At 41.6% G+C, this 15710-nt stretch overlaps 2 protein-coding genes across 2 annotated transcripts; one reads left to right on the top strand and one right to left on the bottom strand.

Annotated features, from left to right (window-relative positions):
* The first annotated feature begins 1773 nt into the window (after window positions 1-1773).
* LOC137789305 (DDB1- and CUL4-associated factor 7-like) lies at window positions 1774-9192 on the top strand. The gene is made up of 7 exons (XM_068582744.1): window positions 1774-2251; window positions 3275-3433; window positions 3928-4039; window positions 4193-4311; window positions 4461-4670; window positions 5026-5143; window positions 7108-9192. Exons 1-7 carry the CDS (start codon window positions 2114-2116, stop codon window positions 7278-7280), a joined length of 1029 nt encoding a protein of 342 aa, XP_068438845.1. The 5' UTR covers window positions 1774-2113; the 3' UTR covers window positions 7281-9192.
* A 229-nt stretch (window positions 9193-9421) lies between these two features.
* Window positions 9422-14738, bottom strand: kcnh6b (potassium voltage-gated channel, subfamily H (eag-related), member 6b). The gene is made up of 11 exons (XM_068582721.1): window positions 14595-14738; window positions 13084-13509; window positions 12575-12968; window positions 12148-12347; window positions 11792-12044; window positions 11505-11698; window positions 10958-11066; window positions 10522-10773; window positions 10201-10381; window positions 9774-9972; window positions 9422-9661 (listed from the first exon to the last, which is right to left on the bottom strand). Exons 1-11 carry the CDS (start codon window positions 14736-14738, stop codon window positions 9422-9424), a joined length of 2592 nt encoding a protein of 863 aa, XP_068438822.1.
* Window positions 14739-15710: the final 972 nt, after the last annotated feature.

Here is a 15710-nt window from a genome sequence, read left to right as displayed (position 1 = left end):
ATGAACGGAGGATGAGAGAATCACAGATTCCAATTGTTACAATAGCTATTATATACGGCACAATGGAAAACACTGTTAAATATAAAAAGGAAAAAATAAAGTATGCGATCCCAGAGGCCACTGTCAAAATCCAAACGATGCCAGCCATCACAACCCTGGGAGTCAGACTCTTCCTCTTGTGGTAGGTGATTGGGTGAACCACAGCCAGGTAACAGTCCAGACAGATACAAGCCATCAGGAGGGGTCTCCCACATGTGTTCATGGCATAAACACTGTTCCAATATGATTCAAATTGCCAACTATGCCAGCTAAAATGATTTAATAATCCAAGTGGAATAATGACAAAGAAGGTTGCATCCATGATGGAGAGATTCAGTACAAAAAAATCATTTGGTGTGAAGGGATTTCCTTTCCTGTATGACTTAAACATCTTCCAGAGGATGGCAATAGATGCAGGTAAACCAAGAGCAAAGCAAAGCGATATGAAAAAAGCCCAAGCATATAGGCTATCTTCCTGGCCGTTACAGTAACCAAAAGCGAATGGGGTGGAGTTGTTGGAGGAATGATGATAATGTTTCCAATGCAACATTATTGAGCAGAGTGGTAGTTTAAAGACCTGAGAGACAGAGATAAACTATATTTTGAGCATGCAGAATAAATGAACAAACATGCACGACATGCTGTAAGGTAGGATCTTGCATTCTCCACATACTGTACCGTTTTATGAGGTTTTGTAGAAAAGTTGTTTCTGAGGTGCTGCTGTGTCATGTTGATGTCAAACATCTGTGGGAGCTGTTTATGTGCCTGTCTGATGTCAGTGGCAGTTTTGCAAATCATATGTGTATGGTAAATTCAAGACCCACAGAGCACAAGCTAAAAAGGGAAGAAAAATGACTTTCCTTTAATGTCTATTCATCAAGAGTGATGCAAATATCATCCAAATTTGCAAGCAATGCGTTGTGGAAACTCATTTGTAAAATCCGGCTGTTTTAGCTGTTAGCAGGTGGAAAAAAAACAAAGTGTGTGGTAACTTAAACACCTTTTACATGACAGCCAAATTAGGTGTCAGAGCTGTTTTGTTAATACAAATGTGCTGTCATTGTTGATCAATCATCCTGCTAGTATTGCTGAGGTTAATCTGAGAACACAGGATTAAATGATCTATCACAACCAGAAGTGGAGATTTGAAAATATCCAAGGCCAACGAGTAGCCGAGAGGACCAAGCAGTGCCTTTATTTTTACTGCTGGCATTGGCAACATTACTGATGTGCTCGGGCGCATGCACACACCGTGACCATTCTGCTAGCATTACAGTTGAATGGTCAAACTCCATTAAATGTGTGGAGGGTCTCACTAGGTGCAGGACATTGGAGAACGGGAACAATTAATTACTTTATTTATTTAATTGTTTCCCAATTGAAAAAAAACAACATGCATTTCAGTTTGCACAAGAGCAGTTTCTTCTTTGCTGAAATTTTCAGACAGATTTTAGTGTGGAGCACAGACAGTCAGCCCCTTTAATGGTGCATTCAGTGCTTGTCGTACACTCTCATCCTATGAAGTTGTGTTTAAATATAGAAGTCGTTGATATTCAAGTTGTGGGCAGAAAAAAATAAGACACAGTAGAACATTACATGACTGTCATATAAATCTCTCACGAAGTCAAGTATCAAACTCCTATTTTTCCCAAGATCTACTTCCTGGGCCGTTAGTGCTTTGTTGTACGATATTCGAACGATCTCTTGAAGGCAACACCAGCATCCTCAATGACGCTCAGCAGCGCATTATTTTTGTCCTCCTGTCGTCGCCATTGCTGCCATGCCACGAACATCTTTGAGCAGCTGTGTGCGGTTCATTTGATACATTTCACAGATCTTTTTTTGACCGTGAAGCTATAACTGCTGAGAAAGCATCCCGATTACACGGACTGAACCAACAAAGCGAGCTCACTACAGTCAAAATCACAGTTAGCAAAGACAATAAGTTAGCTAACTAGCGAACGTCCATTTGCTAAAAAAATAAGCTAGCATATGTGGTGGTAGCGACGAGCTCGGGGTTCCGTTTTCCTGCTGGTAATTTCTCCAATAGACGTTATTCCTAGACGCATTGAAGATGTCGCTACACGGTAAACGTAAAGAAATCTACAAATACGAGGCGCCATGGACAGTTTACGCCATGAACTGGAGCGTCCGACCGGACAAACGGTTCCGCCTCGCGCTCGGCAGCTTTGTGGAGGAGTACAATAACAAGGTACATTCATCTCGTCCCACATACCCAGTGATGGCGACACTCTTGTGCTTAAACCTTAAATATAACTGATCCACAGAGATTTAACCCATCCACTGTGTTAATGATAATTATATTGTTTATTTGCAGTATAAATGCACCCTTCCCCTGGTCCCCCCCCCATGTCAAACGATGTTATGAAAACGATTCCTGTAGTAATAATAATACTTAAAGGGGACTATTCAACTAGAATGCACGACAATAATATTAGTAATATCAAACTGCATTCATACAATAATTTGTGAGCAGTTTGCCCTCATTTGAGGTTGCAACATGAAGGTAAATACATTTTCCATTGCAAAGGGGAAAGTGAGTTGCACACATTTGAAAACAGGTTAGTGGTTTGATAAATGAATTAGCAATAATTATTTACTTAAGGTTTTGTTTTGTCACTTGAAATGTTGTATTTTCTCTTTTATTTGACTAAATCTTGTTTTAATGGAATTGGCGCAAACTGTTTTATTGTAACGTGTGATGCTTTTATATTGTATGTAAATAACTTCTTAACTAATTGGACAATCAGGACTCAGAAAAATTAAGCAGTGCTGTTAAGGTGTCTGCATCTGACAAATGTGTTTGACAAATTCACAACCATTCCCAAGATGTGTGTCTTAATTTGTTCAGTTTTATGTATGTATGACGACACCGTCTAACTTCTGCGGAGTATTTCATTGTCAATTAGTTATTACAATGTTCATTAGTCTGTTTTCTTTCGACAAAGCGGTGATTAGCATAGCTGTGGGTACTAATTACAGTTATTAGCTGACTTAAGTTGCTATTGACATGAGCCGAAAAGGGAAATATAATATGACACGATAATTCAAATGTTTAGGTTGAATTTTAAAGGGGGGGATGATATAATCCATCTCTAACTGATTTATCCCATCTGAGGATCCCTGGAGTCACCACCTCCTTTCACAGCCCTAATTGTGTCTCAGTAACACTATACTGACTCACTAAAGGTAAGTTGTTGTTGTTTATTTACAGGTCCAGATAGTTGGTCTGGAGGAGGAGAACTCAGAGTTTGTGTGTCGAAACACTTTCGACCACCCCTACCCCACCACCAAGGTCATGTGGATTCCGGACAGCAAAGGAGCGTACCCTGACCTGCTGGCCACCAGTGGAGACTACCTGAGAATCTGGAGGGTAAGAAGAACCATCTGACCTGAACCTATGACCTGTAGTCAGAAAAAAATATTATAGAGCGCTTATAAGATGGTCACCACCACTAGGCATGATATACTGTGGTGCAAGTGTCTAGTTTATAACTACAGCTCTCAAATGTCACAGCATAAAAACCAAACAGTGTTGTTTTGTTCTTCCTGGTCTTTAAAGTTTACAGACAAACATTATGGGATACAAATATTGTAAGTTTATTAGACTGATTATTATTTTTCATTTACGGGGAATATTGTCTGAAGCTACAATAAATGTACAACATTGTGATCGCTTATGAAGAAAAATTCAGCTATCATGCAAAACAATAAGTTTTGCTTCACGGCATCTTTTTTCTTATTTCTTTATCCTGTTACTTTACGATTAAAAAGGCTAATTGGTTTTGGAATCTATGAAGAAAACTGTTGTGTATGAACTAACGGAAGTGCACAAATATATCGAATAAACTGTGTTTCTCCAAACAGGTGGGCGAGACAGAAACCCGACTGGAGTGCCTGCTCAACAATAACAAGAACTCAGACTTTTGTGCACCACTCACATCCTTTGACTGGAACGAGGTGGATCCAAACTTGTTAGGTAAAAACTCACGGCAGGGTCACCTCTGGGTAACATTATCAACTTAGTTATTTTGGCAAATCCATCATAGAAAACTACAAAGAAATATGACCTTCACTAATATGAAGTCATTTTTTGAGAAGGAGGGTGACATTGTGTTTGTGTTCTGCGCAGGTACTTCCAGTATTGACACTACCTGTACGATCTGGGGGTTGGAGACCGGGCAGGTGCTGGGCAGAGTCAACTTGGTGTCGGGTCATGTCAAGACACAGCTCATTGCCCATGACAAAGAGGTAAATGTTATGACATGATGGAGCAAACCCTCAATTTATTGTGTTAGCTGAAGTGGAATTTAAACATAATCCTTGGTTAACCGTCCCATCTTTTATCTAACGTGCTCTTCACTAAGCTGAGCAGAACTCACTGTCTGGTTGTATTGCAGGTGTATGACATCTCCTTCAGCCGAGCGGGTGGAGGCAGGGATATGTTTGCATCCGTGGGAGCAGACGGATCGGTCCGCATGTTTGACCTCCGTCATCTTGAACACAGCACCATCATCTATGAAGACCCCCAGCACCACCCACTGCTCCGGCTCTGCTGGAACAAGCAGGACCCAAACTACCTGGTCACCATGGCAATGGACAGCATGGAGGTTAGTGCGGCTCCCTTTGTGAAGACGTGCTACAATCCTGACAAGGGACAATATTAGGGTATTTTTAAGCTATGAGAAACATATTTTTTCGCATCATCTTTTTCTATGTCTACGTAATATTGTTTTAAGCTATCACTCCACATGTTGAAAGCGTATAACATTGACCATAATGTAAAACTCCCAAATTAGTTTGAGACAAATGAAGCTTCTTTTTTTTGATTACCTCCTTTTCAGGCTAGATTTAGAATAATAAAATAAGTGTTTTGAAACTGCACATGAAGATATATCGAGCCTCTCTTCGTCCAATATTAGTTGCTGCCAGTTAATGTCTCCAATAATTTTTTCTTATTCTCAGGTGGTGATCTTAGACGTGCGTGTGCCCTGCACTCCGGTGGCCAGACTTAACAACCACAGGGCCTGTGTCAATGGAATCGCTTGGGCGCCGCACTCCTCCTGTCACATCTGTACAGCAGGTATGTAGTTTTTACTGAACACACAGTTTGCAATGATCACACAGTGCGAAAACGAGAAGAGAACAAGTTTGCGATCTCATTGCAATGACCGACAAAGAGCACAAGAGGGAGTCGCTCTTACGCTTCACAGGAGAGGTTAACAAAGCTCTGCGTCAATAAATACACAAGTTGGAGAAAGGCGCCTGTTGATAGTACAAATTAAGAGTTGTCTTAGTCAGAAATGTTCAAATTCTACACGAACAGGCTGTTAAAGTACTGTGAATATTTTGTTTCTTTAGTTAAAGGATCAGTGTGTTGGATTTAAAAGGATCTATTGGCATAAATGGATTATAATATTCCAAATTGTTTTTAATAAGAGGGCCTTTAATGTTTTTACTCAAGGCCACTGTAGTTCTCCGACACGATTGTGAAACTGCTTTAAAGTGAGCCACCGTGGTAAATCATGGCAAAGCCAGCCGGCATCCGATTTTAGTTGCTCCTAAAGTAGATGGTCCTGAAAGATACCTTGGCGTGACCACGGTCTCGCCTTCAGTGTCTCACGTGACTGCAGTCTTGGAACAGGAGGGGTGAGCAGAGCGATATTCAGTTGGTTGAAATCTGCAGATTTCTGTCAGTTGCTTTGAAGGCCTGCAATAGACAAGGAACGGCTGCTTGGTTAAGTCGAGTTATCTCTGCAATACATTCTCAACAAAATCTTAAATAAGGTGGCAGCCGATTAGAGGGAGCTTGCCTGAAAGTTTACTGCTTGTTGTTTGTCACTTTCAGTAAATATCACATGAGAAAATGTGTGTTTTCTGTCTAAAAAGTAATGTTGGAAGATAACAAGTACACCTCCCCCATCTTTTAAGTGGTAATGTGTCCAAGCTGATCTGGAGACAGCTGATAGGTACCTGGTTTGTTCACATGGCTGTGTTCTCTGCCCTCATTTTGGTTGTTGAAATATTTCTTCTTTAGCTTGACCTAACAATACCTATTATTTTTAATTCCCATTTGCATTGCATTCAGTACTCGCCAGGCAGTCGGTGCTTTTTTTTCTCTCCACAATCAAATATTTATTTCCATATGTTTTTGTTTACTATTTTACTAAACAGATGAGCTGCTGTCAACACAGCAGCTCATCTGTTTCCATCTCCTCATGTCCTATGCATACAGTTACATGCATTATTCTGGGTAAAAATGTAATTAAAATTTGAATTCACTCAACAGTTTGCATATTGCATCGGTCCTGTAGTTTTGACTGATGTTTTGCCTTTGTTATGCGTTTACACTGATCTTGCTTTGATGTTTTTGTGTCCTGCTAAATAACAAAAAACATGATAAACTAGAAACGTCCATTCAACAAAGTGCAGATTCCAACCTACTTCAGTAATGTCTAATCGAATGAATACAAACTCCATGTAGTCTAGTGTCTCAGCTGCATATCACAGGGTAACTGCAACCTGAAGTGTTTATCTGCGCTTCAAGTAAATTTTGTGTTAATTCGCCCCAAAACGCAAGTATGATGACCAATAAAAAGGCACTGTATATTTATCTACATTTTGCAATCTAGGCGGAGCAAAGTCTGCTTCTCTTGATGACAAGGAAATATTCTTACACCTTTTGTCCTTATTGACAGAAAAATACAACTGTACTCTTTCTAAATTCAAGTTCTAAGACGATAGAAATAGAAGATGTCAATAAAATACGCAGGAAAAAAGTGTGAATCACTGAAAGTGTGAAAGGAGTATAAATTAGCACAACAAACTTGGCTGATGGGTCGGGTAGTATCTGAGATTAATGGTCGACAGACAGATGTGCGTGCACAATCTCAGTCACAACTGAATACATAATATCGTTGTGGAGATAAAAGCGATTCTTTACCAGATTCAGGCTGGTGACATGTAGTGTTTAGTGACATTATTTTCTTGTTGAAAAAATAAGATAAATCGATTAAAATCAAACCTCCTCCCCTTCTGTCTTTCTAGCGGAGGACCACCAGGCTCTAATCTGGGACATCCAGCAGATGCCGCGGGCCATCGAGGACCCTATACTGGCCTACACGGCTGAGGGAGAGATCAATAACGTCCAGTGGGCCACCACCCAGCCCGACTGGATCGCTATCTGCTACAACAACTGCCTGGAAATCCTCAGAGTCTGAGCTTCATGTGGAAAATAATGAGGCAACTCAAAAACATTGTCAATTGAATTAACAAGCGGTTAAAGAAGGACGGAGCAATATTCAGTTCATGCTCGTATTTGGTTCATGTTGATACAGATTATGTGTGTAAAGCTTTTTTCGAGAGTCGGCGCTTGACTTTGTGATACAAAATCAAGACATCCTGTATCAGAAAACTCAAAGGAGCGCCAAAACAAAAATGATAACCAAGTCTCAAGAAACTCTTGTACAGACGTGAACCAAGGTTCAATAGCCCTCCAGCTTTCAGTTTGTTGTCTCTCAGACGCGAAGTCTAGTCAGTTTCATGTTTTTATACGCTATTATGGTGCATTGTATGTGTAGGTTTACCCATTACAACATCCTCAACCATTCATTTTATGATGAAGCAAACATGTAGTTTAGCCACATTTAAAAGTGGATTGAATGTGGTTTTTAAGTGTTCATATATTCAATTGTTTTTTTAACCTAAATATGTGTTCTATTCAACCGAATATCATTTGTGATCTGTAATTATTTGTGCAACAATTTACAGGTATTCAAACTAGGGTTGGTAGTCTTGAGAAACTAGCAAGATTATTCTCGATCACAATGATCCAACTGAGTCCAGTTGTACTGTGTTGACATCTCTGATCATAAAGCTGTCAAATCTAGCAAGAAAGTCACTGCAACACTGACAGCCCGTCCCTTCAGGCCTCCCTCCCAAAATTATAATTATATATGTAAACATGAATGTAAATAACGAACATGATGAGTGTTACTGACTCACAGCTGTTTAGTTAGCAGCTCATGGGAGGTGATGCGCTCAGTGCCTGGGCCGAATATACACAGGTGGCCAGTCAGGCTTTCATTACATCGAGCCGAATTAAAGGATTTAACAGTTTTTTTTCCTGTCAGAATTTAATGAGAATTTCAACAATATCAAAAATGCTTTTTAAAAGTTTACCAACACTACCTTTAACCATTGACTATATAGACTTCTATTTGTAATTTTTAAAGTTCATTATTTTATTAATTTCACCATTTTTTTCTCTCTTTTTTTTTTACATAAACAGTCCCTCCCAGTTCTACAGTTTTCTATCCAGACAATTATTTCACAGTGAGGTGACTCAACAAATTGATAAGAATCCTTAGTTCAGATTCACAGTTAAAAACGATTGAAATGAAGAAGTGTTTTCTTCCAGTTACTGTTTAATACTGTAACAACACTGCCTGAAGTACATAATACACAATCTCTACAACATAGAGAAACGTACAATTTTCAAACAGCCTAGAAAACTGTCATTGTATAACAAATGCTGTGAGTCCTGTTGTGATATTAATTTCTGTTGTGATATTGGGATGGGAAGCCGTGGGGTGAACAGGAGTGATTTCTGACTTGCTGTCGGTGTGTCAGTACGGGGTCATGATGTGTAATTATTTGCTAAACATAAAGTCAGAAAAAAAACCTTGTTCATGATTCATTTTCACAAATCGGTGTCCGGAATAGATCCAATGAAGCAGCACCTATGTCGGTCAGTAATGAAATAAAAAGCGCGGGAAAGAAATGACAGAAATATGTGTGCAGTAATTTAGAAAAAGGGTCGCCACTCCATATAACATGCACCAGAGAACACTGTGGAATATGTGTATTATATAAAGCGCTTTTGTTAAAGTACAAATATCACTTCAGAAATTGCCTTTAGATTTTCTTCAAGGAACAGTTTGAAATGGGGGAAATTCATATTTGTTTTTCCGCTGAGAATTAAATGGAAGAGAGAGATATATCGCCCTCGTGTGTCTCAGCCAGCGGTTAGTTTGTTAGCTTAGTTTAGCTTAGTTTAGCAGTGGAGACTCCAGGAAGTCACTGCTCCTGTTCAATAGAAGCTTTGGGGATGGCATGCACAAAATTTACTGAAGTGGGATAAATAAAACTTTGTTACGAATTGTGTTGCAATCACCACTTTGTGTAATCAAGCATCAACACAATGAAATGGAAAACCTTGATCTGATTTTGAGTCACTTTGCTTGCAGTCCAAATGTGTGATGACAAGTCTCCCGGTTCCTTCCAGACTTCTATAAGTAGCAGTGTATCACTACTTTGAATGTCACAATGGTTGCCCCTAAAACCTTTTGACTGAAGGTGTTCAGATGTCAGACAGCACGGGGTCTGAGAGGTGCTTCTGGATCTCAGCAAGTCCTGGGCTGATGTCCAGGTTCCCCGGCAGCGAGGGGGAGCGGAGGCTGCAGCACAGCCTGGGGTTTTCCATGAGGGCGGATCTGACCGACGGCCGGGGAGTCTCAGTTTCAGGTGTGGCGGCCATGAACATGGTGTCGTCTGACGCCACAGTCACATGGATACCGCTGGACAGGGACTCCTGAGACTGCTCGGTGAATTGAAGGTCGGCCTGAACAGAGTTCTGGAGTGAAGAAATGTTTTATTTTGATGTGTTTTTAAACCAAATTTTAGAAACAAATAGTATTAGTATTGTTCTCTACCAGTGTGGGAACCTGGGTGTCCATCTGTATGGGGGTAACGGGGTACATGTGTTGCAGCACTGGGGTCCCAGTCCCGTACAGGCCAGGTGAGTCAGTTGGGAGGGCACTAGACGATACAGTGCTGTAAGCAGGAGGTACGATCTGCCTCTGAAGAAGCTGGAGAATAACGTTGATGTCGGCTGTCATGCGAGTCTCCAGTCTGGGCAATTAAGAGACGATGAGAACGGTTATTAAGGGAAGTAACAATATCCAAGAATCTTCTTTACAGCCAATGCAATGGAAACTAAATAAAAGAGAGACATGAGATTTCTAAGCATTGGCCTTGGGATTTGAACACACTTTTGATTTTTCGTCACTCTAATTTCTTATTATACCACACACTACCTCCCAATATTTAGAAACCAGCTGAGAGCATCATTGACTTCACCTGTTGAGCTGTGAATGTAAAACCTCAAGTCGAGACTCAAGCTCACTGGGCCGCTCTTCTGTGAACGGCGGTGGGTGGTATGAGTTGCGGACAGATGAAGATCGCCAGGCACGAGAGGAAAACTGTTGTGACTGACGTTCTGGCCAGTATTGATACATTCCTGGCACATTCAAAGATGAAGCTGAGGAAAACAAAAATATTTTTGTTAGCCGTTGGATTTGATCAAAATGACCATCAACAGCTGTCGTTAACTTTAGCATGTTGAAATGGTCAAAGAACTCTCTGTATGTCTTTTCCAGAACAGACTTAGCACCCATCTACCTTGGTCCAACACTGCTTCCCTCCCCAATGAGGGGCCACTTTGGGGGAGCAGCTGCACTACAGAGGGCGAATAGTCCTGTCTGGCCTCTTCTGGGGGGTAAAGCTCCTCTTTGGCACTGGGGCCAAGAGGTTTAGCCAGGTCTTCACTAGACTGGGAGCACAGGGATCCACAGCTACAGCGGTCATCCCAGTGGGTCTGAGGAGGAGAGTGACGATGACGGAGGGGGTACGAGTCTTCATGATCGATTCCATCTGTTCACGGGAAAGCATTCAATTAGTCTTTCATACCTGCAATATTTCCACATTAGTCCAGTTTAAGTTATCAATCAAAAAATACCTATCTATTCATATGCTTTTGTTAGGTTAGAAAGTGAGTTTGAGGATTTTAGAGGCCTATCACACTGATTACCAACAAGAGCCTTGAAACAAATCTTACCCGGCCTGATTCGGCAGTCCAGGGAGTGGATTTTGTGTCTTGGCTTTTGCCGGTACCCGCAGTCATCACCGGAGTCATCAGTTGTTATTATTGGTGGTACTTGATCAGCCTGAAGAACACAGAAAGACAAAGGGTGTACAATTTCTTTGGCTTCACACGCTTACAACAGCAATCAACATTTTAATTCGTTAGCCCTAATTCTTGTTAAAAATGTATTTTGGCAAGATGACAAAAGAAAGGAAAAGATACATAAATGGGGAGTTAGACCCAACAAAGATCTCCTGCCAGACACAAACCTGTGGTTCATGTACCTGTAGCCTATCAGGACACTTGACAGGAGGGTTTAAGCTCAAATATACAAGAAGTAGTCCCATTCAAGTTTCTGTTTTGACATTGCAGCAAATAATTGAGTCTCATTTGAAACTGTGTGTCTTGCAACTGGCATAAGTAGTCCAACATGTTTTACTATTACTAATGCTAATGAGGAATGGTCAACTGTTTTCTGTCTTGTGAGAAAATAAAACATCTCAATCGACCGCTAACATACATCTCTCAGGTCAAAAGTTATCTCCAAGTTCCTCCAGAATTTATCTGCAAAGCCGGGGTACATATCAAGGACCTCCAGCAGGTCGTCCCTCTGGACGCGGTGCAGGTCACAGTAGGTGATGGTGTGCAGGTCTGAATTGGACTTCCCTGGCTCATCGTACAAGTGAATCGGCTCTCCAAAGATGTCATTCTTTTCTGGAAGACCATGCACATTATTAATAATAATAATATGTATTTTTTTTGGAGCATTTTTGAGACACAGAGGTCAAATTGTCTTTGGTTAGATACCTAATAAGGCGACAACCACATCATCCTTGATGACCTGGATAGAACCGCGCGAGATGAAGAAGAGAGAGTCGAGGATGTCTCCATAGTGGATCAGGGTATCTCCTGGAGGAGCGTGGACTGTCTTGAACCTCATACCCAATGCGCGCAGACAGGCTTGACTGCCTCCATGGAAAGCCTTACAGTTCTCCATGAGAGATCTGTTCAAGTGCAAACAGATGTCCGCCTGCAAAGAGTCTGGAAATCCCTTTAACACCTAAATAAATGAAGAAAGGACCATCAACTGAACAATACTGAACCATCTTTACAGCAGTTAAAGGTTAAGGACATTACAACCACTCCTGTCACTTTTAACTTACGCCATTCATGTCGATGCCATTTGTGTAGGACCAGGCATGCTGGAAGTACTCCTCCAGCCTTTGGCGAAGGCAACCGGGGATTTGGTGGAATCGGATGAACTCTTTCACTCGCAGCATCTGGGTGTGGTAGCGAGTTGTACCAGAGTACAGTCGCTGGATGATGGCGGACACGTTCCCAAATATGCTGGCATACATGAGAGCTGAGACAGAAGAAGCAATTAGGACACGGAGGGCCGTGTCCTTGAAATTAATACTTATACTTAAGTAATTATGAGCGAACCCAATTGTACCAGAACTATTACATTATGTTGAGATATTAACGTCACCTAGTTTTGGGGGAAGATCCCAAAAGAAGTAGAAAGTTGTAAAGGGTACAGACCCACACCACTAATTTTCATGCGTTCCTCATTCGCGTTATTCAACTCACAGCCAATGACCATGACGCAGATGGAGAAGATCTTCTCTGAGTTGGTGTTTGGAGAGACGTTACCGAACCCCACGCTCGTCAAACTGCTCAAGGTGAAGTAAAGAGCCGTTACATACTTGTCTTTGACTGATGGGCCGGAGCTGGAGTCACTGTCGTTGTATGACTTGCCCAGTTGTTCAGCCAGGTTGTCCAGCCAGCCGGTCTCTGTGTACGGCCTCTCCACGAAGCCAATAGCGTACCAAATGCAGGCCAGCCAATGGGCGATGAGCACAAAGGTGCACATCAACAGGAACAGGACAGCGGCTCCATATTCTGAATACCGGTCCAGCTTCCTTGCCACACGGACCAATCGCAGCAGCCGTGCTGTTTTCAGGAGACTTGTTAAGGTTGCCATCTTTGGTGTCCAATAACAACAGAGAAGAGAGGATGTTAGGGAAATGGCCATTCAATTTTCAGTCGCTTTGAAGAACTCAAAGAGGAAGTTTAGACACTTTAGGCAGGGTTCTCACCTCGTCAGAGCCTGATCCGAAAATGATGAGGTCAAAAGGGATCGCTGCGAACAGATCAATAGGGAACCAGCCTTTGATATAATGCTTGGCTATCTGGCTCGGCTGTGTGACCACCTCGTCGTTTTGGTCCACGTACGTTGTGTGAAGGTTGATGACTATATCCACAATAAACAGCACGTCCACCAAAAGGTCCGCCACATTCAGAGGGTTGCACGTGTAGCCACAGCCCCTTTGGCGAAAATCCCCGTGTTCATCCAGGAGGAAGGTCGCTGAGTAAGGTGTGAAGACAGCTGTGTAAAGGACCAGAAGGAGAATAATCCAGTCCCAAAAGGCCTTGAAGGGGCTGTAGTGAAGCAAGATCCACCATGGTGTCGCTGGCACCTGCAGTTTGTGTTCAGGCAGTACATCAGACTCCAAAGAAAGCACCTAAACAAAAACAATCCATCACTATGCACAAATTCTCATATACAAACATTTTCAATAATTTTATTTTTTTGCATTTTTGCAAATGAATACTATTAAATTAACTAATCATGAAACAGCCTTCTACTCATATTTCTTTCCATAAAATAAATAACAGGTACAATCTCTGAACTAATACTAACCCACAGACCTTTCTAGAAGATGTCCTATTTGGACCAAATTCTCGTTGGAGGCTGCATGGCCTGGTTTTGTGACCGTGTAGGTCCAACAAGTCCTTGACCATCTTGTCATTGGTGACTCTCAACAGCGGCGAGACTTGAGTAAAGATGACATCCATGTAGTATAATTACGTTCAGCTAGTTAAAGAGCGAAAACAATAGTGTGCCACGCGAGAGCTAACTGAGTGCTGAATGCTGGTGAGCTGGAGGGCTGTAATGATGAGTTGGGCGTCACAATCACACAACGGAGTTCATGCGCTGACACAGTCCTCGTGTTCTCTTCAACCCAATTTCAAATTAACAATTGCAACCCTGACGAATGTCTCTGACCTCGCAGACAGACCGCTCTCTCTACCAGGTGTATAAATAAATAGCAAGATATATATATATATATATATATATATATATATATATATATATATTTTAAATCGATTGGACCTTTTAAAAATGACGGGAATCAACAAGTGACCCCGAGCAGCAAGGTCACCGGTTGTAGCAAACACTCGCAGTTCTTTCATATCCATCACATCCCGCAGAAGCAGTGATGCATAATGGTGAGCCGCAGGGCTCCAGCAGTAACTACAGTAGCTCTCAATTGAACTGTGGCTCAATGTAACTTTGCTTTTCACACCCAGAAGAAAAACACCCAGCAACAAACATCTACTGATTTTTCCACTAGTGGGTTAATAACGTCAGTTTTCCATCGTGGCAATGTTCTAGGAGCCTCAAAATGTGATTAATGTCGCTGGCAAACAGGAAATGCATCGTGGGGCGTTCAAAATGTGGTGGTCAATTGTTAAGTTTATGAACTTAGAGCTCTTGAATCGGACTTCCTGGCTGTCAGGCATGTGAGGTTCTCAGCCCCCGTACCTGTGTGACCTTCTCTTTGACGTTCTGAGAGCGTTCCTTCACCTTGGAGGGGCTGAGCAGCTCCATCCTGGGAGCCGGAGGGGAGCAGCATTCAAGGCCCCTGTCCGCTGGTCCCCCACTCTTCATGAGGTCTGAGTCAGACATGGAGCTCTTCTGGTCTACAGGGGATCGGAAAACACATTTTAAGAAAATGTTCAGTCCAAAGAGAACTTTTTTTAATTACTTTTTCATCCTATTATTCTTTAAAAGCCAGTGTCCTACTAATACTGTAACTCCAACTATAGTATTCAATAACTATTCATTTAAATAATTTCAACAATTCATTTTCTCATGATGTAGATTAATTGCTGTACTGGACTTATACAGTGGATTCCTTCAACTCTATTTATATAAAATTTGTCTTTGCATTTTCTATTCCAAGTTTGCTTTGGAAAATCTCAACACGAATAGAAAATGAAATATTCTGTAACCCCCTTGCATATTCCACTCTGCTGATTTCCCAGAATGCCCATGAAGCTGTGCCCCTCCCAAAAATACTGTCCTCAAATACTGGATCGTCTCAATACTTGACTCACTCAGTGTCGTAGAGGGAAGTTAGCAGTTACAAATGATAGAAACATTTCTCTGCTCTCACTCGTTGGTCAAATGAAGGCGAGTTTCTTTCAAAGTAAAGAACACGACTTACCTGATTTGAAACCAGAATGTCAGATTCCTCTTGGTTTGACCACTAGACCGCCATGACTCAAATATCCATCCTGCAAGACACTTTTTGGGCAACTGTTTTCAAAAACCTTTACTCTTCTCTTCCATGGTTCATATTTAGATGAAACAAATGTACTTTTTTCCTTCAGACGTCGATGTTGAACCCTCCAGTGAGGCGCAGGGCGGAGGACTGGCCTGCAGCTTGCATGTTGTCGAACAACATTTGCCAATACAGAAAAACGATCAATGCCATGCTATAGCTGAGAGGAACTGGCAGGAAAATCCATTACGAGTATTGATAAACAGAGCAAATGGGCTCAGAACCTTTACACTGGAGTTCCCTGCTGAGATTAAATGCTCATTTCAGTGTTGTATGCTGTTCAGTTTGGTGGTGTAGGTCTAACATATTGTTCA

This window comes from Clinocottus analis, unplaced genomic scaffold (genome assembly GCF_023055335.1).
Source record: "Clinocottus analis isolate CAN_PGR_092001 unplaced genomic scaffold, fCliAna1.0.p SCAF_19, whole genome shotgun sequence".
NCBI lineage: Eukaryota > Metazoa > Chordata > Actinopteri > Perciformes > Cottidae > Clinocottus > Clinocottus analis.
The sequence above is the reverse complement of the archived record's forward strand: the minus strand, read 5'-3'. Positions and strand labels throughout refer to the sequence as shown.

Coding starts and splice junctions, on each gene's coding strand:
- LOC137789305 (XM_068582744.1), top strand. CDS start 2,114: ATGTCGCTACACGGTAAACGTAAAGAAATCTACAAATACGAGGCGCCA. Junction 2,252..3,274: donor TGGAGGAGTACAATAACAAG/GTACATTCATCT, acceptor GTTTATTTACAG/GTCCAGATAGTTGGTCTGGA. Junction 4,312..4,460: donor TCATTGCCCATGACAAAGAG/GTAAATGTTATG, acceptor GTTGTATTGCAG/GTGTATGACATCTCCTTCAG.
- kcnh6b (XM_068582721.1), bottom strand. CDS start 14,738: ATGTCTGACTCAGACCTCATGAAGAGTGGGGGACCAGCGGACAGGGGC. Junction 10,774..10,957: donor GGACTGCCGAATCAGGCCGG/GTAAGATTTGTT, acceptor TCCCGTGAACAG/ATGGAATCGATCATGAAGAC. Junction 9,973..10,200: donor TTACATTCACAGCTCAACAG/GTGAAGTCAATG, acceptor TTAATTGCCCAG/ACTGGAGACTCGCATGACAG.